We start from the raw sequence: 24976 nt of genomic DNA, 5'->3' as shown, positions 1-24976 counted from the left end.
TTAAGGATTATTTGAGGAAGTTCCTTTTGGTATTCTTTGACGATATATTAGTGTACAGCAAGGGAGAAGAGGAACATTTGGAGCATTTACAGCTTGTGTTGAAGACCTTGCGGGACCATTCCCTGTTTGCTAGAAGGGACAAATGTTTTTTTGGTGTGCCTAGAGTTGAATATTTAGGACACTTAATTTCTAAGGAGGGTGTGGCTACTGACCCTTCCAAGATTGAGGCAGTAAAGAATTGGCCTTTACCTCACAATGTCAAGCAGCTGAGAGGTTTTTTGGGTCTCTCAGGGTATTATAGGAGGTTTGTGAGGGGGTATGGTGTTGTGGCAAAGCCTTTATCTAATATGTTGAAGAAAGAGGGATTCTGCTGGTCTGAGGAGTCTAAGGCAGCCTTCCAGCAATTAAAAGAGGCTCTTATTACTGCTCCAGTTCTGGCTTTACCAGATTTTTCGAAGATATTTGTGTTGGAGGTAGATGCTTGCGGGTATGGCATTGGTGCTGTGTTAATGCAAGAGCATCATCCTGTGGCTTTCATTAGCAGGACCTTAAATCAGCAACAACAATCCTTGTCTACTTATGAAAAGGAGCTGATGGCAGTAGTGTTTGTTGTCCAAAAGTGGAGGCATTATTTGCTTAATCATCATTTTATTATTAAGACTGATCACAGGAGCCTTAAATACATTCTGGAGCAGAAATTCACCACTGTTTTTCAGCAGAAATGGTTGGTTAAATTGATGGAATTTGATTTTACTATTGAGTACAAGCAAGGCCAAGACAACATGGCAGCGGATGCTTTGTCAAGGGTACAGTCGTCTGCGTGTTATCAGTTATTGGTACATCAGGTTCAATCGGATATGCTGGCCAAGATTCAACAAACTTGGTCTATGGATGAGGTCTTAAAGAGAATTATTGAGGAGATTCAAGCAGATCCTAATTCTCATAAGCATTTCACATGGCAGAATGGAGAATTGAGAAGGAAGGGCAAACTAATGGTGGGGCAGAAAGATGAATTGAAGAGAGAAATTCTTGAATGGATGCATTCTTCTCCTACAGGGGGACATTCGGGAAGGAGAGCTACATTAAAAAGAATTAAAGTTATCTTGTACTGGAAGGGCATGACAAAGGAGGTGATTAAATTCATTCAGCAGTGTCAAGTTTGTCAAACCTGTAAATACGAAACAGTAGCTTCACCAGGGTTACTTCAGCCTATTTCAATCCCTGGTCATGTATGGCAGCACATATCTATGGATTTTATTGAGGGCCTTCCTAATTCGTTTGGTAAGCAAGTGATATTTGTGGTGGTGGACCGATTGAGCAAATCTGCTCATTTTATGGCTCTATCTCACCCTTACAGTGCTTCGGACGTGGCCCAAGTTTTTTTGGATTTTGTATTCAAATTACATGGCTTTCCCGATTCAATCATTAGTGACAGGGATCCTATTTTTGTGAGCCATTTTTGGCAAGAATTGATGTCTTTGCAAGGGGTGCAACTCAGGTTATCCTCAGCCTACCATCCTCAAACTGATGGTCAGACTGAGGTGGTAAATAGGGTGCTAGAAACTTATCTGAGGTGTATGTGCAGTGAAGCTCCTGCGTTATGGTCTAAGTGGCTAGCGTTAGCTGAATGGTGGTATAATACCACATTTCACAGTGCCATCAATGCTACTCCTTATGAAAAATCGTGTATGGGCAGCGTCCTCCAGTATGCTTGCCTTATTTGCCTGGAGAATCAAAGATTGAACTGATAGATAGAAGTTTAAGGAAGAGGGAAGAAATGCTTAAGGTTCTGAAGTTTCATTTGCAGAGGGCACAGAATCGGATGAAGCAGGCGGCTGATAAGCATAGATCAGAACGGAGTTTCGAAGTGGGAGACTTGGTGTTTGTGAAACTGCACCCGTATAGACAGGTCTCGGTGGCTAACAGAACTAATGCTAAATTGAGTCCTAAATTCTTTGGGCCTTTTGAAATCTTAAGCAAGGTTGGTGCAGTAGCTTACAAGTTGAAACTGCCTGTTGGTTCTAAGGTGCATAGTGTCTTCCATGTGTCTCAGTTGAAGAAGCATATTGGAGAAAACAGTGTGGTATCTGGGTTACCCCTGTCAGAGGAGGAACAGCAGGCCAAAGAACCAGAAACTATATTGGATCGTATGACTGTGAAGAGGCAGGGTAGAGTTGTCACCAAGGTGTTGGTCAAGTGGAAACATCAGCTACCTGAAGATTCAACTTGGGAGTACTATTATGATTTGAAGAAAAAATTTCCTTTCTTCAATTCTTGAGGTCAAGCAATTGTTTAAGGGAAGGGCTATGATACGATCATTGTATATAAGGACTGTATGAGAGTATAAAATACGTATAGTGGTTGCTGTTTCTGTTAGGAAGTTAGTTAAAAGCTGTTAGTAACTAATAAATAGGAAGAATGCATTCTGTTACAGGGCAATCATTCATTCTTTTCAGAAACCAATTCCTCTGTATCCTCTGCACTATTGCATATGAATGTGATTCGAATTCTATTCTCACATTAGGATCCCTATTGTTTGTTATCAATCTTCGAATACCCTGTATTCCTAGTTGGTTTTATCATTGTAAGTGTCTTCCAAAGGTTACATCTGTGAAAATTCCGTTCAAGTCGGGCATATCTCCTTTGGCATTTTGGAGTCCTTGATTCCTATAATCCTATTGGCAAAAAGAGATCAAGATTGGGTTGTATTATCCTCGGAAAATCTCCTTTGGCATCAGATCTCCGGTTTCAACGTTCAGAATAATCATTTGGAGAAACGATTTGTGACTAAAAATAGTATCAATTAGAAATATTTTGTACTACAACAGGTATCCATTGAAATCAATAGTGGCAAAAGTTTTGTGATCACTATACATCCACTGGGGTTTGATTCTTTTTAATATTCATTTACTCATTGGTGGATATATTAAAATTTTGTGTACAATTTAAAGATATATTCATCAACTATTCTAAATAGTGAAAATGGATTACTAATTTGTGTATTTTCATGCATAAGTCTCATTCAAGATAACAAAATTATAGGATTACTAACAGTTTGTGTCCTTTCTTCTCAAGATACCATTTAGTGTAAAATAATTCTGATTCTATCTATTTCACAAGAATCTGGTAAGAGTTCCCACACATAGACTACCGGTTTTTCTTCCCTATTGCCATGTTATCATGTTAATTTAGTGTACTTGGAATAACTTAGTTGATTTTACCATCAAATAGTGATTCAGACTTCAGACAGGAAGATTTCCAGTGACAGCAACAACAATGAGGATCAAGAGGAAATAAATTTTCTATATGGTGGAAAAGGTCTGAGTATATTATAAAGTTTAGAGGAAACCATTGGAAGGATTGATGATTGATTTTCTTTCATTCGAGAGAGCATTTGTTCATGGAGATGTGGTCTGCTCCTTGTCAGACCCGTGTGGACAAATGGGTAGGGTAACAAGTGTTGATGTGTTTGTGGATTTGGAAAACGTTAATGGAAAAGTAACAAGAAATGTAAACTCGAGGAAGCTTTTGAGGATTCGCTCCATTTCAGAAGGTGATTTATCCAATGTATGGATGCAAAGGAGCGTACTGTAAAGGTACAATGACAATTTGACTGGAGGAAAATGTGAGTGCGTATGAACTTGTAGAGCACCCATATTACTCCTGCTTCTTGGTGATGTTATGTTCAAAGCTGATAAAGAAACAGAAAAATCAGTGACAGACTTGAATGCAGAGGATGTTATTTCATGTCCTGTATTGGCAATGTTACTGGTTTCAAAGATGGCAATGTGGAGTTGACATGGGAACTGGTTTCACAACTAAGCTATGATATACAATTTACTTTATTCATGTAGTTTATGCAGCTGCTAGATGGATGTGATACCGATAACTCATGAAATGTATGCTTGCCATATCTAATTATCATATTTCCCATCAAATGTAAATCAATAGAGCTCTTACTTTTTAAAGTTATTATTTTTGTATAGAAAACACTGAAATATTGAACTGTTAATGATTTTGGATAGTTTTCCTCTCTTACTAATGTCCACTTCTCTGCCCATATTTGAAAGTGAAATTTAAACAGGATCATGACAGAAATGATGATACAAGAACATGAGTCATGTAAGAAACAAGAATCTAGCCAAAAAGAAAAATGTCAATTTATATAATCTATTGAAAATAGTTACATAACTTCACCATACCAGAGACTGAAATGAAGATGGAGCTTGATGATGAAAAACAATTATTGGATTTGGATCACAAATATGAGAAGAGTCAATTAATTTACAATTATGCAATTTGAGGAGTATGTTATCAATATATAGAGAATAACAAACAACAAATTGTTACAGATCAATTTATTGATTACTGAGAGGAGAGAAAATCATGAAGAAAAACGAGGTGGCATATGTTCCTTTGAAAGGCCATCATCAAAGTTGAGAGAGTAGCTGCGAAAATCATAGCTATACTGTGGACTGGTTCTTTTCCAACCCAAAGCTTGCTTCAACCGATTCTTCAACTTGCGATAAACTTGTCTGAAAATGCATGATGGAGGGAAACACCTATGTGGTGCCCTTCTTTGGACACTACCAAGTGTAACTGAAGATGTCACTCTTGTTTTCCTATGAAACTTCATGAACTGATCCCTCTGAAAGCTATACACCCCTGAGACTTTCATTCTGCAAACACTTGTGGTGTGTGAAGTGAGAAAGCAAATGCAAATTCAAGAGAGAATGGAAGAGTGGAAGAGTGGTAGAGTGGGAGAAAGAAGCATGATAGGTGAGGCTTTTAAGCGTCCATGACTCAATCAGAAAATGCCACTTTGTGATGTGTGGTGGATGGAAAACATTATCATGAACAGTCATCAAACTTTACTTTTCTACCTTTCTTCAGTCACAATGGTCCCAGTATGGTGAATGGATTAAATGGTGTCTCTATTAGTGATGTAACATCAATGGGGTGTGTTCAAGACTCCAAAGAAAGAACCTTTTAAAGGACAATCTTGTGATGAGTTGTTGAGTTGCATCATTCTGATTATCTTGTGTTTTACTCTAGGATTTCATTAGGCAACGTTTCCTAGGATGGTTCTACGATGGTGTGTACTAGAATCAGACACAAAAAGCTACACGCAATTCCTACGTAACCAGATCCGAATTTCACCGCCCTTTTTTTTCCAAGTCACATTTGAGGGACAGATCTTATCATGCTGACATGCTTACACGCATCAAAAGGTATACTGAACAAAATTTGTATGTAATTTATGTCAAAAGATGTTCATGTCTTGCCAAAGTAAAGCATAAAAAAGATATTCCTCTTCCCTTTTTCTATTCAAAAATTAAATCCTACTTTAGCTTTTAGGATTCAAACCTTTATCAAAGTGAAAGTTTGAAAGCTCAAGTGGATAATTCGTCAAAGTTCCACATAAAGTTCGTATTCAGACTAGTGTGTTATTGCTAGTCAGAAACATACATGTGATAAGGTTACTCCAAAGTTCTTTCTGGTTGTCAAATTTCCATCAATTTGTTGTGGCAAAGTGAATTCAAGTCACCATATCAGTGATGCAGAATTTCAAAATCAAAAGTAGTTATGGCAAATGTAAGTTACTGATAGGTACAAAATGAAAGGAGTTTGTTAGAATCTTAGTTAAGCAATGCAATCAGATTGAGATTGATGGACAGTGCCACAGATTACTAACTAAACCATTTGTTTTGTTACCTTGCCTCTTGTTGAAGTAAAACTCACCAACATGTTGATGTGAAATGGAATTGAAGAGAGAATATATCGCATAATATTATATATTCAAACAAACCTTAACAATAGGTACTTAAAATGAAACAGAGATAATGATTAAGTTAACATTCATTCAATCAAATCCCATCTTCTTGTCAGCTAATATGGTAAGGGTAAAACTTTCATAGACGTTAACATAATTCTAGTTCTTAACTGCTATGAAAATAGTTATTACTCTTACAAAAATTTAAGGCTGATCCAACCCTACAAAATATATACACTTCACTTTCACTTGTATGATTTGTTTTAGTTACAGGTATATATACATTTGTGTTAAGCTTCCACTTTTGGATGAAAATAAAATGTGGTAAATAGGGTCTATTATTCTGTATGAGATAAAGAAAATTGGTATTTTTGTACTAATTTTTCATACATATTGGGTTTTAGAAATTTGGATGACATCGTATATTAATGGAGACCACAAATTCTGTGTGGTTGTGGAGTGAGTTAAAATCCTCTATTAAAGAAGGCAACAAATGAAAGGATATAGTTTTTTTTTTTATTTTGTTGGTTTCGATTTCAAGGAGGGCAAAAGGCCCAAACATGAAAAAAGTTGCAGCAAGCTAAAGTTGGCACTGATGGAGAAGAAAATGACTGAATCACCATATTTTTTAACATATTCAATACAATACAATATCCATAGAGGGAGATATGGATGGCAACGGGTGGGGCCGGCACGGGTTTCGCTATTCCATATTAATTTCTGTAAAAAAAATTTATACCAAACTCAACGGGTATCAAATTTTGTCTCCTCCCACCAAGTAACGGGTATAATCTTATACTCATACTCATTTTCTTACTACTTCAATATTAATTTTAATTAATTTTATAAAGTAATAAAAAATTGTGGTAAAGAAACATAATATTATCAAATATTCAATATTAGAAGGATGGTTGTTTCTTCGATATCAAATACTTTAAATATTCAAATTAAAATATATTTTAAATATTTGTTTACTTCAATCTTTTAAATTCTAATAAATCTCTTTTTTATACACTAGTAAAAGTTATAATACATCATTGGATCAAAATGATACAAAGAACAAATAATAATCACAATAAAAGTTTAAAATAAATTATAATTGTTTACGTTTTAGATTATAATACTAAATAAAATTTCATCAGAACCAACACATTTATTAAATTTACAAACATTAATGAAACCTAGTTGATAAAATTTAAAAATATAAAAGAAAAACAAATATTCAAATTAAAATATATTTTAAATGTTTGTTTACTTCGATCTTTTAAATTCTAATGAATCTATTTTTTATACACTAATAAAAGTTATAACCACTACCTAACCCACAATTAATGAACTCTATTGCATGTTTAATCAATGCTAGACGCCCACTCTCAACCTTTTGCACTCTCCTAGACAATTATAACAACTTCGAACTACCCACATCTAAGTTTACCTAACATAGACATTTTATTCCAATAAAACATCCTTACTCAACCAGGAGTATTGCCGAGGTGTTTGTCAAAGAGGTGGTGAAGTTACATGGAATACTAACTTCTACCGTTAGTGATAGCATCCGAAATTATTGGCTAAGTATTGTGGTCCCTTTTTAGTTCTCAAAAAGGTGGGACAAGTTGCTTTTTACTTACAACTTCCAGAGACACTCGTATACATCTGGTTTTCCATGTGTCACAACTGAAAAAAGTTGTGGGCTCACATGAAGTGGAGGTTGATTAACCAGAGCAACTACAGGCGCAAACTTCTATTTGTTTGCCAAGCAAAGTTCTTGACAAAAGGATTGTACACCAGGCTGAACAAGGGGATTCTGTTAAACAAGTGTTGATCCAGTGGCAAAATGGGGTCCTGACACAACCACTTGGGAAGACGTGACTTCTATGCAATACCAGTCCCTGATTTCAACCTTGAGGATAAGGTTGTTGGTCCAGGAAGGGGTAATGTTAGGGAGTGGAAAGTGTATGTTAGGAGGAAAAAAATAGTTAATAACATAACTAACTAACCGTTAGTTATGAGAGGAAGGGGATAGTCTTTGTTATATTAGAAGAAGACTATGTATAGGGATGCGATGGTGTGATGGGGGTAGAAAGAGGATTAGAGGAAAGTTGGCAGGTTTGGTTACATCTTATGAAGGAATATTTTTTGTAATTCTCTGTGATTTGTGAACGAAGGGATACGAGTGGCTTATACTGTTATCAATTCAGTGTTAGTTTGTGGGTTCTTTCATTACAGAACCTAACAGAAGTGCTCATGAAATCACAGATTCATTCATGCTGGTAATTAAGTATTGCGGAAGGATGACTCCAATGTTAATTGAGTAAATAGTTTTTTACTTGAAAATGGTCATTCAATCATAAATTAAAACTATAAAGCTTTTACAGGATTAATACATCAAAATTACTCTAATATTTTCCTCTGGTTAATTCAGAAAGTAAACAGGTTGAGCGTAAGCATGATTTATTTACTTCAATCTTTTAAATTCTAATAAATCTCTTTTTTATACACTAATAAAAGTTATAATACATCATTGGATCAAAATGATACAAAGAACAAATAATAATCACAATAAAAATTTAAAATAAATTATAATTGTTTACGTTTTAGATTATAATACTAAATAAAATTTCATCAGAACCAACACATTTATTAAATTTACAAACATTAATGAAACCTAGTTGATAAAATTTTAAAAATATTTTTTTAAAAATATAAAAGGAAACAAATATTTAAATTAAAATATATTTTAAATGTTTGTATACTTCAATCTTTTAAATTCTAATGAATCTCTTTTTTATACACTAATAAAAGTTATAATGCATTACTTGATCAAAATAACAAAGAACAAATAATAATCATAATAATAAAATTTTAACATAAATCTTGTATCTTTTGAACTTCAATTATGTTGGATGGTGATAAAAAAATATTCATGACAATTATATTAAATTTTTATATTGTAGTAAATAAAAGTTATTTATACAATTAGTGAAAAAATTATAGTATGATTGATAATAAGTTAGAAAATAAAAAATAATTAGATAAAATATATCGAAATAGTATTCTATATAATGAAAATAAACAACAAATAAAAATATTAAAAAATTAACAAATGTTTACAAACAATTTGAGAGACTATTGAAAGAAATCGCACAAAGGAAAAAAATGTATAATTAAGGATATGATAAGTTGAAAAAAAATTATATTGTAGTAAATAAAAGTTATTTATACAATTATAGTGAAAAAATTACAGTATGATTGATAATGAGTTAGAAAATAAAAAATAATTAGATAAAATATATCAAAATAGTATTCTATATAATGAAAATAAACAACAAATAAAAATATTAAAAAATTAACAAATGTTTACAAACAATTTGAGAGACTATTCAAAGAAATTGCACAAAAGAAAACAAATGTATAATTAAGGATATGATAAGTTGAAAAATATCTTAAAGATCTAAGAAAACTTTTCAAATATCAATATGTATACTCAATGGTTGAGAAATAACAAAAATTGTTTTAGTGAAACAAAAGAGTTCAACAAAAACTAATAATAATAAGTAAAAGATTTTTTTTATATTACCTATTAAACGAAAGGTTTGTGCTATTAAATACTTAAATTGAAAGTATTAATGTGAAAAGAAAATATATAATAAATAAAAATATTAAAAAATAATAGAAATATTCAAATGTGAGAAAAAAAATTTTTAATTGACATATATCTTTTTAACATGATGACATAAATGTTATGATAAAATGAAAAATATAATTGAGATGCGAATGAGTTTCATGACAAACCAAATAATTAGAAAAAATAATATATATATATATATATATATATATATGGTTACTTAATTAATTGTGAATATTTTAATAATTTAAATGGGAATAAGTATTATGACAGGGATATGTACATCTTCATACCTGTAAGGCCCATTCACTACAAGAAAAATCATTATTACCGACGGTCAAAATCCGTCGATAATGGCCAAAATCCGTCGCTAAATCAACATTACCGACGGATCATCGACGGTCAAAAATTCGTCAGTAAAATGCTTGTCTGTAAAATTTTACCGACGGAAATCATGTTTACTGACGGAAAAATCCGTCGGTAAATCTGTCGGTAATTATCGACGAAAAAATTCGTCGGTAAAATCCGTCGATAATTACCGACGGAAAATATCCGTCGGTAATTACCGACCTAAATATCCGTTGGTAATTACCAAAAATCCGTTGGTAAATTAATTACACTATTCATCTTCTTCCTCCTCCCTCTTTCAATTTTTTTTTCGTTTTTTTTTCGTGGTCGCCGTCAATGTCGTCGCCGTCGTCGTCGTCGCCATCGCCGTCGCCACTGCCACCATCGTCGCCGCCACCGTCGCCGCCGCCGTTGTCATCTTCTTCCTCTTTCTTCTTCTTCTTCTTCTCCTTCTTCTCCTTCATCTTCTCCTTCTTCCTCTTCTTCTTCTCCTTCTTCCTCTCTTCTTCTTCTTCTCCTTCTTTTCTTCTCCTTCTTCTTCTCTTTCTCCTTCTTTTTCTTCTTCTTCTTCTTCTTCTCTTCTTCTTCTTCTCTTCTTCCTCTTCTCTTCTTCTTCTTCTTCTCCTTCTTTTTCTTCTTTTCTTCTTCTCCTCGTCTTCTTATAAGGTGAGATTTGGGCGGAAAAATTCCCGCTTCTTTTACCGACGGATAAATCCGTCGGTAATTCAAATTAGGACAAAAAATTTTCCGTTTCTTTTACCGACGGATTTTTCCGTCGATAAATTCGTCGGTAATTCAAATTTGGGCGGAAAATATCCCGCTTCTTTTACCGACGGAAAAATCCGTCGGTAAATTTGTCGGTAAAAAAAATTTGAATTATCGACGGATTTTACCGACAGATTTTTCTGTCGGTAAATGAAATTTTTTTTACCGACGGATTTTTCCGTCGGTAATTAAAATTTGAGAATCCGTCGGTAAAATCCGTCGGTAATTCAAATTTACCAACAGAAGTATATCCGTCGGTAATTTCAATTTTTTTTGTAGTGATTTAAAATATGTTAACTTTTCTGCCCTAAAGTTAGTGGGCCTAAGGCCGGCCCAACGTATAAGGCCCTAAGGTCTGCCCTAATCCCACTCTCACTTTCACTCTCACAGAAACGCAGCAGCCGTCAACCATCCCCCCTTGCTCTCACGAAAAGCTCTGCTAGGGTTTGCCCTAAGGTCCCCTTCTTTCGAGCTCGAACTCTGTCCCTGTTCACGTAAGTCACTCCTCAGCCAATGCTCCTTCCTTTCATGGTTTGTGTTCTCTGTATCGTTAGGGTTTGGTAATAACCCGCTCCTTTCTTATGTTCTGCCGTTCAGTTCAGCTGCTAACCGCCCTAGGGGCAGTTCTACCTTCGCTGTGCGGGTCGGAGCGTTTGCTAGCTTGAATCCCAGGTACGGGAAGTTAGGGTTTCAGTCTTTTGGTGTTATCTTGGTTGTTCTTGAGTGAGTTAATGATTTCATGAATGAATCCTTCGTTTGGGTGTGATTAAATGCTTGTTATACTTGGTTGATTTGATATACGTGGCTGTTACAGTGGAGAACAGTGGCGAGACCTGTAAATCTCGCCCAAGCGAGTTAATCTCGCCTAGGCGAGATGAAACAGGGAGCTCGCCCAGGGCTGTTGCACGAAAAGTCGCCCAGGCGACCTGCTTGAACTCTTGAGCGAGGGAACAGCTCGCCCAGGCGAGAGGGCTCTCGCTTAAGCGAGATCCCGTGATGTTCCCTGAATGCTCCATCGAACCCTCGCCTAGGCGAAGGGGAGGCTCGCCTGAGCGAGACCCTTCAGCCTGAGCGAGGGATTTGGGCGAGACAGCGTGGTGTTGGGTTGCATATTTGTTCTCTTGTGCTTGGACTTGTTTGGGTATGGCTACTATGATAAGATGCATGTACTGATGTAGGAATGTATGCCTAATGGGTTGTTATATATGCATGACAAGATTCTTGAATGATGATTGAGGAGTGTGTTGGGGACTTAGCATGTGAAATGAGTATGCGGTTTGAGACTAAAGGAACATGGTATAAATATGAGACTAGGCCCCAGACTCATTGGGGTGGTGATGATCAGAGGTATGGACTCGGGATGTGATTGATATGAGGATTAAACTTCAATGGTTGATACGGAATTGAAAAATATAATCCAATATTCTCTTATTGCTGATTTATGAACGTTGGTCCGTGTCAGCGTGTAATTCCTTGGGGTCTCTAGGTGAGACCTCCGGGGTCGCGCTTCAGTGGTCGGGACGTAATTCCATGGCCCCTGCTAGTGGGTGTTCATGGTGGTGCCCCATCTGTATAACTAGGTAAGGATTCAAGGTAAGGTTGCATCCTGACGCTCCGAGGAGCCAGTTAGTCTCACTTAGAGCGGACTGACTCTTGTGGTGGGAGTAGCAGGAGGCCTGAAACTCATCAAGGGCTAACCTTGTGATGGGAGAGATTTTGATTCATCGTAACACTGGTAACACATAGCTCAGGATCGAGCAGCTCAGGGTCGAGCAGGGGTATCCACCACAAGTGCAAGCATCCGCTGAATCCGACCGAGTTATACGTATCCGGATGAGTCAGGTTGAGTCGTAGTGTATTGAATGAAGAGTCATAACATGTTTGGTTGCTATGTGGATGAGATGATGAAAATATATATATTTGATTGCATGTTGAATATGTTGATTGGCTCTAGCTTACCCGTTTTGTTGCATGGTTGTGTTGTATGTGGCTGTTCTTTCTTGCGATGATCATCAACTCGGTTGATGGGAGCAACTGGGCGAGGTTCTCATGGTCAACGTTGATGGGAGCAACTGGGCGAGGTTCTCATGGTCAACAAGCGAATGGTGATTCCGCTGCTTAGCCATCTGGGCTGGAGTTTTCCTTGTGTTCTATTTAGGGCTACGCCCATGTATCTCTTTCTGTATTACTCCGCTACGCTCTATGTTGTATTCGTATTCAGCTTTCCTTTGGCATCGTGGTGTGCCCGAGTTTTGTCAGGGTAGTGTTAAAGACCCCAGGATTACGCTATTGTACTTATATTGTGTGTCGTTTTCCTTTAATTTCGCTTAATAATTAAATGGGACGTTACAATACCCATCCCCAATTGAAAGTTTGGACAATACCCACAATGGTTGGAAGTTTGGACAATACCCACAATGGCGAATTTATTTGACATCTCTAAAGGGAGATCTAATGTATAACTTCCAATTAATTCAATATTTTATTTTTAAAATAAATCACATATAGAAATCACTTTATACTATATTTATATACATTAAAATTATGCGATTGTTCAAATGTATCTGTATAGGATATTCTCTTAATCTTTTCGTTTAATTTTTATTTTAGCAATAATTTCAATTTAAAATAAAATTATAAATAGTTAAACATCAATTTATATCAATAATATAAATATTTCAATCATACATGAAAAATATAATTGATGGAAGCGTAACTAGGATCATATTACAGAGTAATCGATGGAAGCATGTCTAAGACATTCACATGAATCTCAAATTAGCTTTAAATTTTAGAATAATTAATTAGCTTTAAATTATAGAATAATTCTTGAAATTTGTGTTTGGTCTTTATTAGACCTTGTGATCTTATTCGACTTTTTATGTTTAGTTGCATAGTATATAAATCATATTTTACGACTCTTTCGTGAACAGGTTTTAGTAAATGAAAATGAGATTTTTTCTCTATTCTCGAGTTTCTTCTTCGAATTCTTGATCCCTTTTCCCTTTTCATTTTAGGGTTCTTACCCATTTTTGTCCAAGACCATATTCTTTTTCCAAACCAAATTTTACAATTGAAACATGACAAACCGAGGATAATTCTACTATGATTCTATATATGTTAAAATTCTCACTTTTTCAGGTTTTAAATGTCATCCGATCATTTTGTTATTTTTACATTAATTCCGAAGATTTTCAGTTTAAAAACAAGCACCGTTAAAAACTATTTTAAAACCAACGCCATAATATCTTACTACAAAATTTAAAATTACAAATGGAAAAGAACACAAGGAGAAGATAAAAAGGAAGAAAAATGATAAGTATTAAATTAACCATAATGTTTAAAAGATAAAAGACCAAGATGAGATTTTAAAATATCCTATCAAAGAGAAAATTACCTAAAATACGGTGACAGGGATTTTAAAAATTTCACATTCTGTTTAAATTTATTAGAAACAGGAATGAAATGATTAATGACCCTATACAGTATTAATAATTATAAATATAAACACTATTCAAATCTCTACCATTAAAACATACGACAACATCAAGAATATTTAAATATGATAAACATTATAATTTGGATTCTACAATTGTACTGATACTACACCTATAACAAAAACAATTAACCAAAAGAAAAAGTCAAAGAATTTTCCAAATAAAAGGCAACCAAATAGAAAATACATAAAGTAGTATTTAACCTAGCCTTAACCGACAAAAACCCATACCTTAAAAATTTAAATATGCTTAAACTAAAAGGGGACTTCTTTGAAGATAAGTCAAAGCTATATAGCAACTGTGAAATCTCTAAGGCATTTTAAAAGACTTAAACATAGTAAAAGAAGCCATGAGAACAGTTTAATTTGTAAGAAATTTTAAAAGACTTAAACATAGTATGTTCATGTTTAGCTTTGATTTTTTAATAAATTTTAACATATTAGCAGGCTTAACCTATTAAACAAGTAATCTTAGTCTCAACTCTCAATATTAAAGTACATTTCCACAACTTAAAATATCCCTTAACTGATCAACTTGTATCATAACAAACTTCAAACTTACTATATTCTAAACTCAAATATTTGTCTAATTACAATTAGTTACCTATCTCAATAGTCCTAAATTACCTATTCAATCTTCTTATATACTCAATTTAGAAATCCCCTTTCACAATGACAGACATATTTAGTTCTGCAACTAATACTATGTCAACGCAATGACGAACTGAAGCACAAACAACAGGTTAAACAAATAATGTATAACAGATAAACACATTAAAAGTGAGCCAAGAAACAATAACAAAATTCTCAACTACTAATTAATCTCGTCTCTTCCAAAGGTTTCTTGCTGAAAAGATACGATATAATAAAAAAAACTGTATCACTTAAAATCCAATTTCAACCTAAAACAAAATCTGAGGCAAATTTAAGTTCTACACGGACAAAAAAAACAGTTCACTTAATAAGAATTCCCACTCAAACGATAGCATTGGCTGCACTAGCAATCCTTGGCCACAAATCAGCGCACTCCTTTCCTATAGGACCGGTGATAGCAGAACCTATAATTTTAAAAAGTGAACCAAAATTACTAAGATTACAAGCAGCAGCAAAAAACAAAAGCAAACAAGAAAATTAGAACATGTTGAATGGCAATGATAATATGTTCTATCTACCTTTTTTTGTTATTGAACCGAAAAATAACAATGGATGCGTGCTCACAACAGCCTACACATGCAGTGTATTTTGTATAATGCAAACTCAACAAAAAGAATAAACTATACCTTTCATTTCTCCCTTGGGATTGACAATAACACCGGCATTATCTGCAGAAACATAACATGAAGATAACATTAGCATAGATGACCCAGTTAAACAAAAAAATAAAAAAACAAACCTGAACAATAAAATTTCAAGAAATCTTAAGACTTAGACTAAAAAGTCGTTGCAAGGGGAAATCCACAATAAGTACATACATAAAATTCACTATAGCTACAAATTCACCACACACAATGAAATAAACTTGCCAGCAATTTAAAGTTAAACGAAAGGATTTACCAGCAGACAGGTAACACAATGCAAAAAAAAAGAACACATCATGCTGTTTAAAACTGGCAATTACACAGCTATATGCTTCGCAGTGTGAAAACCCAATCACAGAAAGGGGCGTTCAGCATAATATAAGTGCAGAAGCAACACGTAACGAAATAAAATTACAAGAAAAAAACGAAATCAAGCGAAATAGCGAGAGATTGGAATGAAGATACCTTCAAAGTACATGTAAACGCCATCCTTTCGGCGCCAGGGCTTGCGCTGGCGAACGATGACAGCTGGCAACACCTTCTTCCTGAGATCGGGCTTCCCCTTCTTCACGGTGGCCATGACCATGTCGCCAACGCATGCCGAAGGAAGACGATTCAAACGACCTTTGATCCCTTTCACCGAGATGATGTAGAGGTTCTTCGCTCCCGTGTTGTCGGCGCAGTTCACCGTCGCCGCCACTGGCAGACCCAGTGACATGCGGAACTTGTTACCCGCCGATCCTCCGCGCCCTCTCTTCGACATCTCTCTCCCTATGGCTTCTCACGCCGAAGTACCCCTCTATATATATGTGTGACTCGAATAGGGTTTTAGGTTTTGCATGGGCTGGGCTTCTTTTCATGTTGGGCTCAACAAACACAGCCTCCGAACATTCTTTTCGCTGTTGTTATTTATTCCCTAGATTATCCCTTACTAGAATAGTTTTCTTTAATATTTAAAATAAAACAAAATTTCTTGGAAACTAAATTTCAAAATATATTTTCGTAATGATATATTTTAAATATTCATTATGTAATTTTTTTATTTAAAACATTTCTTTTGATCTGGACTCTACTTTACAAAATAAATTAACTCATAAGTTACACGTGGTGATTGATAAGCTAATTTCTAACTTATGAATTCTATTAGAATATAAGTATTTGATAAATTATTTTATAAATGTAAAATTTTTTATTTAATTAGTCGGATGGTACCTACTGTATTTTATATGTGTCACTTTAGTACCCATTTTTAAAAATGTGTCAATTGAGTCTTAACTTTTGAAAAAAAATGTTTTTTGAGCAAAAAATTATTAACATCATTAAGGATATTGATATTTAAAATTACTTACAAAATTAAGTATTGATGTTTATATCAAAATTTAATGGTAAAAGTTATGAATTAAATTAACGCTTTAGTAATTTTTGTCTGAAAAGGACCTAATTAAAATATTTCTTAAAAAATTGGGACTAGATTAACATATTTGTAGAAGTGGATACCAAATTGATACATTTAAATAAAAGTGGGTACCATCCGATTAATTAAAACTAACATAAAATAATAAAATTATATAAATTTTGAATTAGTAAACAGTTCAATATTTACTTTTAAAGAAAGGTTTAACATTATTATGTTATTAATATTTTATTAGTTAAATATGTTTGTAATCTCTAAATTTTAACTATAAAATTTTCAAACATAAAAAAAATATGAATATAATTTTTTTAATTTAATTATATTAAATTTTGTTTACAGTAATATTTTAACAAGTATTTTGGTTTTCGTTTCGCTTCCATTTTGTTTCTTTTGTTTGTTCTGCAAAGTTACTTTTCGTTGATTTTTCTATTCGTTTAATAGTTATTCTAATAATAATAAATATTATAGTTATTATAATTAATAATTTTATTATCGTTAATATTATTCTTTTTATTATATTAATAATATTATTATAATTATCATTAAATAAAATTAATATTAATTATAGTAATAATAATAATAATATTATTATTATTATTAATATGATTATTACTATTATATTTTTGTTTTATTTATTCTAATATTTTTTATTATTATTAATATTATTATAAATATTATTATAATAATAATTATAATATTATTGTATTAATTGTTATCATTATTATTGAAACTATTACTATTTATATTGTTATTTTTGTTTTTACTATTATTTTTAATATTATTATTATTATCATTAATGTAAGGCCCATGAAAATCCACCTTACTTTTCTGCCCTAAAGCTTTGAGGGCTGCCCTTGAGCTATTGGGCCCTAAGGCTGGCCCAAAAGATAAAGCCACCCGAGTTTGACCTAGTTTCCCACTTTTCAGATTTCTCCTACCTTGGTGCTTAGAGCCGCAGCCGCACTCTCTCCGTTAGGCTTCCACCGTGTTGACAGTCCACCTTCCGTTTAGCCGTTCTTAGCTCACGTAAGTGCTCTCGAACTCGTAGTTCCCTTTCCTTGGTCTGTTTTTCGTAAGTTGTTGTTAGGGTTCTGAACTGACCCATTCTCACGTCGTTTTCCAGCTTCGAGTCCATTCCTAGAAGCTGTTCGTCCTCCATAGTTTGGGGTGTCGAGGTTTCAGCTAGCTTGTCCAGGTACGGGAAGCTAGAACCTTACTATGGTTGTGTTTATAAATTGTGTTGCGGTACACATTATGATTCTTGACCTGTATGTTGTGGAGATCGCTTGAAATGGTTGGTGTGTTGTTGGTTTGTGCAAAATACGTCTTTTACAGGCATGGCAATGGCGGGGACTGTTAAACTCGCCCAGGCGAGCACGTCTCACCCAGGCGAGGCGAGCAGAGGCTCGCCTTGGCCTTCTCGCACAGATGGTCGCCTAGGCGACTCGCTCAATTTCGAGCAAGCGAGCGTCTCGCCCAGGCGAGGCAAGTCTCGCCTAAGCGAGAACGTGTGGAGGCCCCTGTTCCAAATTCGTGAACTCTCGCCTAGGCGGAGAGGACTCACCTGAGCGAGAGACTCCTCAGCCTGAGCGACGGTCTGAGCGAGGATGCGATCAGTTTGGGGTTTTTATGTCTTTTGGTGGCTGAAGTGTATTCTATTGTACTACTATGTGATGGTATGAGTGGAAATTGCTCGGGTATGCTTGTATGTCGAGGTGTATGTGCCTATATATATGATGGATTGCTATGTATGCGTGACATGATTCATAAATGATGAATGATGAGTGTTGTGGGAACTTGGCATGTGAGATGCATGTGTGGTTTGAAACTAAAGGAACATGGTATTGACATGAGAGGAGACCCTAGACTCATGGGATGGTGATGATCAGATGTATGGATTCAAAATGTGATGCGTATGAGGAATAAATCTCATGGATGGGTATGGAATTGTAAACATGATTTTGCTGTTCTCCTACTGTTGTTCTATGAATGTTGGTCCGTGTCAACGTGTAATTTCTTGGGGTCTCTAGGTGAGACCTCCGGGGCTACGCTTCAGTGGTCGGGACGTAATTCCATGGCCCCTGTTAGTGGGTGTCCATGGTGGTGCCCCATCTGTATAACTAGGTAAGGATTCAAGGTAAGGTTGCATCCTGACACTCTGAGGAGCCAGTTAGTCTCACCTAGAGCGGACTGACTCCTGTGGTGAGAGTAGTAGGAGGCCTGAAATCCAGTAAGGGCTAACCTTGTGATGAGGGAGATTTGATTCATCGTAACACTTGTAACACATAGCTCAGGATCGAGCAGCTCAGGGTCGAGCAGAGGTATCCACCACAAGTGCAAGCATCCGCTGAATTCGACCAAGTTATACATATCCGGATGAGTCGAGTCGAGTCGTAGTGTATTGAATGAAGAGTCATAACATGCTTGGTTGTTATATGGATATGAGATGATGAAAATATATTTGACTGTATGATGATTATGTTGTTGGCTCTAGCTTACCCGTTTTGTTGCATGGTTGTGTTGTATGTGGCTGTTCTTCCTTGCGATGATCATCAATTTGATTGATGGGAGCAGATGGGCGAGGTTCTCGTGGTCAACAAGGGAATGGCGATTCCGCTACTTAGCCAGCTGGGATGGATCTTATACCTCTTTCCTTCATGCTTTCTTTAGGGCCATGACCCCTGTATTCGTGGTTATTAGATTGTAAACTTTTAGTTAAACAGTTATCCTGCTTTTGTTGGCATCGTGGTGTGCCCAGTTTTGTAGGGGTGATGTTGAGAACCCCGGGACTGCGTTGTTATGCTATCTTATGTGTGGCGTTTCCTTTAATTGCGTTTATAAATTAAATGGGACGTTACATTTATGGTATCAGAGCAGTTCGTCCTTAGGATGACCCGAGGTTGTGGGTTTGTCGTTCCTTGCGGGCGTAAGTAGTCATGTCTAGTCGAGTTTGTCAGTGAAACCAAAAGTTTAGGAACAGAAAACGCCTTGATAGAGTAATGAGGGTGCACACTCATGACTAGATTAAAGGTTGTTTTCCTTTCTTAATTCTGATGGTTCGGGGAAAAAGGGGCGACAGACAAAAAGGGATTCGTTGTCTGTAAGTGATAGACTGTTGCTTGGTATGATCTAGTTTGTCTTGCTGCGCCTCTGTGCTTTGTGTCTAGTGTTTACGGAGATAAGGGAATGCAGATTTAATGTCTTGGATTGATAAACTGGAGAATATGCTAGAGTTCCCAAAGTAACGATTGGTCAGAGGGAGCTTTAAGGAGAGACTCTCCGAAAAATAGATACTACAAGTTTTCTAAAAGGAGTTGAATCGAAAGGATAATAACACTAAGGGGTATCAGTGCATGCAAGTGCCACATCGTTTGAGGAAATCAAGCTGATTCTACATCCCGACGAGGGTGAGGTTCCGAGTTATGAAAATACATACAGTGTTAGATGGAATGTCATTGAATATAGTCATATGGTCACATCTAGTGCTTCTTGGAGTGGTGTAAGAGGAACAATTGGCAAATCTGAGGTTGCTAAAAGTGGAGGAATTGCTTAGCGACAAGAAAGGTAAGAAAGGAGGAGACTGGGAAGTGCAAAAAGATGGCAAACCTCTAGTGAGAGGCTGAGATGGATAATGGTTACTGATCAGTCAGGAAAGATGATGTTCCTAAGTAGGGGAAGGAACAATTGATGGATAGGGAAGAAATGGTATACGGGATTCATACCAGGATTAATAGTCAACAGGTAATGATGGGTATTTTCAAATTTGTTAGTGGGATGCTTCAAGGGGAAAGTAGTTCCCATGAGTAGGACATCTGACCCTGGGTATAAAGTGAAAGGTTTCACGTACTAGAAGAAGGGGCACACCTTTAAAAGGTTATTCTCGTATGGAAGGACCACCCAACTGATGTCATAACACAATGATGGGGGAAATGAAGAGAGAAGTTCTGAGTGGTTGACATGGTGTCTACGATGGTTGATGCTAAAGTGGTTAGCACGAATAAATCTCATACAAAGATGCGCCTTACAAAGAGATGCTTGGACTAAGGGCCGATTTTCTTGGGATCGTGTACTCCTTGATGTCGTCGGTATGGTAAAGGAGTGATGGTTGTCTTTAAGAAAGGACTGAAGTTGAGACGATGGTTTTGCTAAAATTGCGACCAAGTGGAGACCCGCTCGAGAGTATGGTGCCTTCGGGGTGATCAAAGTATTTAAATTTAAATCCGATCTAAATTATTCAATGTTGGGACGTAGTCTCAAGGGTGAATCAGTTGTTTTCTCAATCTCATTCTGATGAGCTGGGACGACCCACGAGGTGGTGTTCTTGGATTAAAAAGAGATGATTCAATGGTGGCGTGTGAGGTATGGACCAAGCTAAATAGTGGGGACAAAGCTTCACGTGAATCAAAGACATCTGACGAGGGAAAGTGGATGATAGACGAAGAAGATCTCAGTGGTAAAGGAGTTATAGACGTGCTGTGGGACAAGTACCAAAGTTTTGACCTTGGTGTGATAAAGTTTCCCTTTGCATTGGTGCCTGAAGAGGAAACTTGAGACAATAGTCCCTAATGGAATGGTTTCTACCGCGAGTCTGAAATAAATGCGGAGGTGGAGGAGATGTCAGAGAAGTAGTGGCTTATACTAAGTATGACCACAAGGATGACGGCAAATTTGGTGAATATCAGAGGAAAGATAGTGGTGGAATAGATTGTTCAAGGGAAAACGTTAGATAAGGGAGGATTGGCTTTTCGGACCTATGGTTGTATAGAGTGGAAAACATGATGAAGGTAAGGCAATCTCAAACATGTTAGTTGTGTCGTCAAGGTTTAACGGCGAGTATCCAAGTGCGAACAGAGTCTTTAAAATGTGCAAGAAAGGGTATTGACAAAGGATGAAGTGCCTAACAGGACACATAGTTAGGAAGGGTGGACGCAATGTTGCGAAAATGAGACACTAAGACTATAAAAAGGTGAGTCCAAAGGATTTTACAAGTTGCATAAAAGTTTTGAAAGAAGGTTTCTCGGTGATGATTGATTCCTTGTCACGGTAGACATGAAAGGGGCATCATTTCGAGTAAACAAATGAGTGGCCTTTTGTGGTGATCAGAGTAGCGCAGCGAGATGATGGCAAGTGATACTTATGAGGGGTAAAAGGGTGTGTGGAAAGAACTATCTTACTTATGAACAACAAATATGTCGTTCTTATGAGTATCAGTTAAGGATGTTCAGTTACCAGTTAAAGTTGGAATTATGAAGTTGCTCAAAGAAAGTTGTGCAAGAGAAGTAGGGGATGGTTTGAGTTATGATTTCAAGTTAGGGTGCCAACTTGGAAGTGAGGAAGTGAGAGTAGATGTTTAGCCAGAGAAGGGAATTGAAGATCTGTGATTTGACGAAGTAAGAGTGAGAGTTGGTTGAGAACCATAAGTGTTTGGGTTGGGGAGAGAATGTGCGAGGGGATTTCATTAGTCTCGTCATCTTACTAGCACTAGTGAACCTCTCAACAAGGTTGAGAAAAGTCGAATCGGAATATCTTAGTTTGAGGTGTATCGTGGAGTTGCGTGGTACGAACCAGATTAAAAATTTGAAGTCAATGGAAGTTATGGTTCTGAGGTTTTGTGGAAGGTTTCCTATAAGTTAGGGGGGATTAAAGATGAAAATAGGATGCCGACGCGATATGGTGAAGAAAGCAGTTGAAGGTTTAAATGAGAAGAAGATGTAGGAGTCTCAATATACATAAAAGTGGTCAAAAGTGTTGATGGTGTGGTAGTAGGCCAACACTCAAGAGTGATCAAGTCAGTGGAGTGATGCATAAAAGAGTGAACAAGGTGATGTGAAGTGATAACGAACGTGCCTTGGTGGGAGACTTAAGGTCATCTGAGAAGTTGATAAAAACCTACAAGAGGTAGCGGAGAGCATATAGAAAGTGAGTCAGTATGTTAGATACAAGTTAGTGGGGCATGCATGGAGGAGCATTCCGATTTTAAGGCTGGAGGATTTGGAGTGCTTCGAGAGTAGTGACTAATTTAATCTACATAGTTGGACACATATCGCTTAGCACAGAGGCAAAGTCTCCAATGACTATAGGTGTGGGAGTCGTTATATATGTCGTGTTTGAGTAGTGGTTCCCAGAGGAGATAAGGAGAACATAGCTCCTTCCTATCTCATCGATGAATTTTCGAGGACGAAAATTTTTCTTGTTGGAGAGAATGTAAGGCCCATGAAAATCCACCTTACTTTTCTGCCCTAAAGCTTTAAGGGCTGCCCTTGAGCTATTGGGCCTTAGGGCTGGCCCAAAAGATAAAGCCACCCGAGTCTGACCTAGTTCCCCACTTTTCAGATTTCTCCTACCTTGGTGCTTAGAGCCGCAGCCGCACTCTCTCCGTTAGGGTTCCACCGTGTTGACAGTCCACCTTCCGTTTGGCCGTTCTTAGCTCACGTAAGTGCTCTCGGACTCGTAGTTCCCTTTCCTTGGTCTGTTTTTCGTAAGTTGTTGTTAGGGTTCTGAACTGACCCATTCTCACGTCGTTTTCCAACTTCGAGTCCATTCCTAGAAGCTGTTCGTCCTCCATAGTTTGGGGTGTCGAGGTTTCAGCTAGCTTGTCCAGGTACGGGAAGCTAGAACCTTATTATGGCTGTGTTTATAAACTGTGTTGCGGTACATGTTATGATTCTTGACCTGTATGTTGTGGAGATCGCTTGAAATGGTTGGTGTGTTGTTGGTTTGTGCAAAATACGTCTTTTCCAGGCATGGCAATGGCGGGGACTGTTAAACTCGCCCAGGCGAGCACGTCTCACCCAGGCGAGGCGAGCAGAGGCTCGCCTTGGCCTTCTCGCACAGATGGTCGCCTAGGCGACTCGCTCAATTTCGAGTAAGCGAGCGTCTCGCCCAGGCGAGGCAAGTCTCGCCTAGGCGAGGCAAGTCTCGCCTAAGCGAGAACGTGTGGAGGCCCCTATTCCAAATTCGCGAACTCTCGCCTAGGCGGAGAGGACTCGCCTGAGCAAGAGACTCTCGCTTGGGCGAGACTCCTCAGCCTGAGCGACGGTCTGAGCGAGGATGCGATCAGTTTGGGGTTTTTATGTCTTTTGGTGGCTGAAGTGTATTCTATTGTACTACTATGTGATGGTATGAGTGGAAATTGCTCGGGTATGCTTGTATGTCGAGGTGTATGTGCCTATATATATGATGGATTGCTATGTATGCGTGACATGATTCATAAATGATGAATGATGAGTGTTGTGGGAACTTGGCATGTGAGATGCATGTGTCGTTTGAAACTAAAGGAACATGGTATTGACATGAGAGGAGACCCTAGACTCATGGATGGTGATGATCAGATGTATGGATTCAAAATGTGATGCGTATGAGGAATAAATCTCATGGATGGGTATGGAATTGTAAACATGATTTTGCTGTTCTCCTACTGTTGTTCTATGAATGTTGGTCCGTGTCAGCGTGTAATTCCTTGGGGTCTCTAGGTGAGACCTCCGAGGCTACGCTTCAGTGGTCGAGACGTAATTCCATGGCCCCTGTTAGTGGGTGTCCATGGTGGTGCCCCATCTGTATAACTAGGTAAGGATTCAAGGTAAGGTTGCATCCTGACACTTTGAGGAGCCAGTTAGTCTCACCTAGAGCGGACTGACTCCTGTGGTGAGAGTAGTAGGAGGCCTGAAATCCAGTAAGGGCTAACCTTGTGGTGAGGGAGATTTGATTCATCGTAACACTTGTAACACATAGCTCAGGATCGAGCAGCTCAGGGTCGAGCAGAGGTATCCATCACAAGTGCAAGCATCCGCTGAATTCGACCAAGTTATACATATCCGGATGAGTCGAGTCGAGTCGTAGTGTATTGAATGAAGAGTCATAACATGCTTGGTTGTTATATGGATATGAGATGATGAAAATATATTTGACTGTATGATGATTATGTTGTTGGCTCTAGCTTACCCGTTTCGTTGCATGGTTGTGTTGTATGTGGCTGTTCTTCCTTGCGATGATCATCAATTTGATTGATGGGAGCAGATGGGCGAGGTTCTCGTGGTCAACAAGGGAATGGCGATTCCGCTACTTAGCCAGCTGGGATGGATCTTATACCTCTTTCCTTCATGCTTTCTTTAGGGCTATGGCCCTTGTATTCGTGGTTATTAGATTGTAAACTTTTAGTTAAACAGTTATCCTGCTTTTGTTGGCATCGTGGTGTGCCCAGTTTTGTAGAGGTGATGTTGAGAATCCCAGGACTGCGTTGTTATGCTATCTTATGTGT

General features: G+C 37.0%; 2 protein-coding genes and 1 non-coding gene across 3 annotated transcripts; all 3 read right to left on the bottom strand.

The window, feature by feature from the left end:
* Window positions 1-4138: 4138 nt before the first annotated feature.
* Window positions 4139-4937, bottom strand: LOC146884651 (uncharacterized). Its single transcript, XM_085665072.1, has one exon. The coding sequence runs from the start codon at window positions 4676-4678 to the stop codon at window positions 4385-4387; it is 294 nt and encodes a 97-aa protein (XP_085521198.1). The 5' UTR covers window positions 4679-4937; the 3' UTR covers window positions 4139-4384.
* Window positions 4938-14788: 9851 nt separating this feature from the next.
* Window positions 14789-16094, bottom strand: LOC114189728 (large ribosomal subunit protein uL14x/uL14z/uL14y). Its single transcript, XM_028078388.1, has 3 exons — window positions 15771-16094; window positions 15288-15329; window positions 14789-15065 (listed from the first exon to the last, which is right to left on the bottom strand). The coding sequence occupies exons 1-3, from the start codon at window positions 16066-16068 to the stop codon at window positions 14983-14985; spliced, it is 423 nt and encodes a 140-aa protein (XP_027934189.1). The 5' UTR covers window positions 16069-16094; the 3' UTR covers window positions 14789-14982.
* On the bottom strand, window positions 15554-15700 carry LOC114192866 (small nucleolar RNA snoR137). Its single transcript, XR_003606185.1, has one exon. It is a non-coding gene; the product is annotated as a small nucleolar RNA snoR137 (small nucleolar RNA).
* Window positions 16095-24976: the final 8882 nt, after the last annotated feature.

The sequence above is a fragment of the Vigna unguiculata genome, chromosome 7 (genome assembly GCF_037176805.1).
Source record: "Vigna unguiculata cultivar grain cowpea cultivar isolate G323 ecotype 2 chromosome 7, ASM3717680v1, whole genome shotgun sequence".
In the NCBI taxonomy this organism is placed as follows: Eukaryota; Viridiplantae; Streptophyta; class Magnoliopsida; order Fabales; family Fabaceae; genus Vigna; species Vigna unguiculata.
Note: the sequence above shows the minus strand (reverse complement) of the source record. Positions and strands in the feature narration are given on the sequence as shown.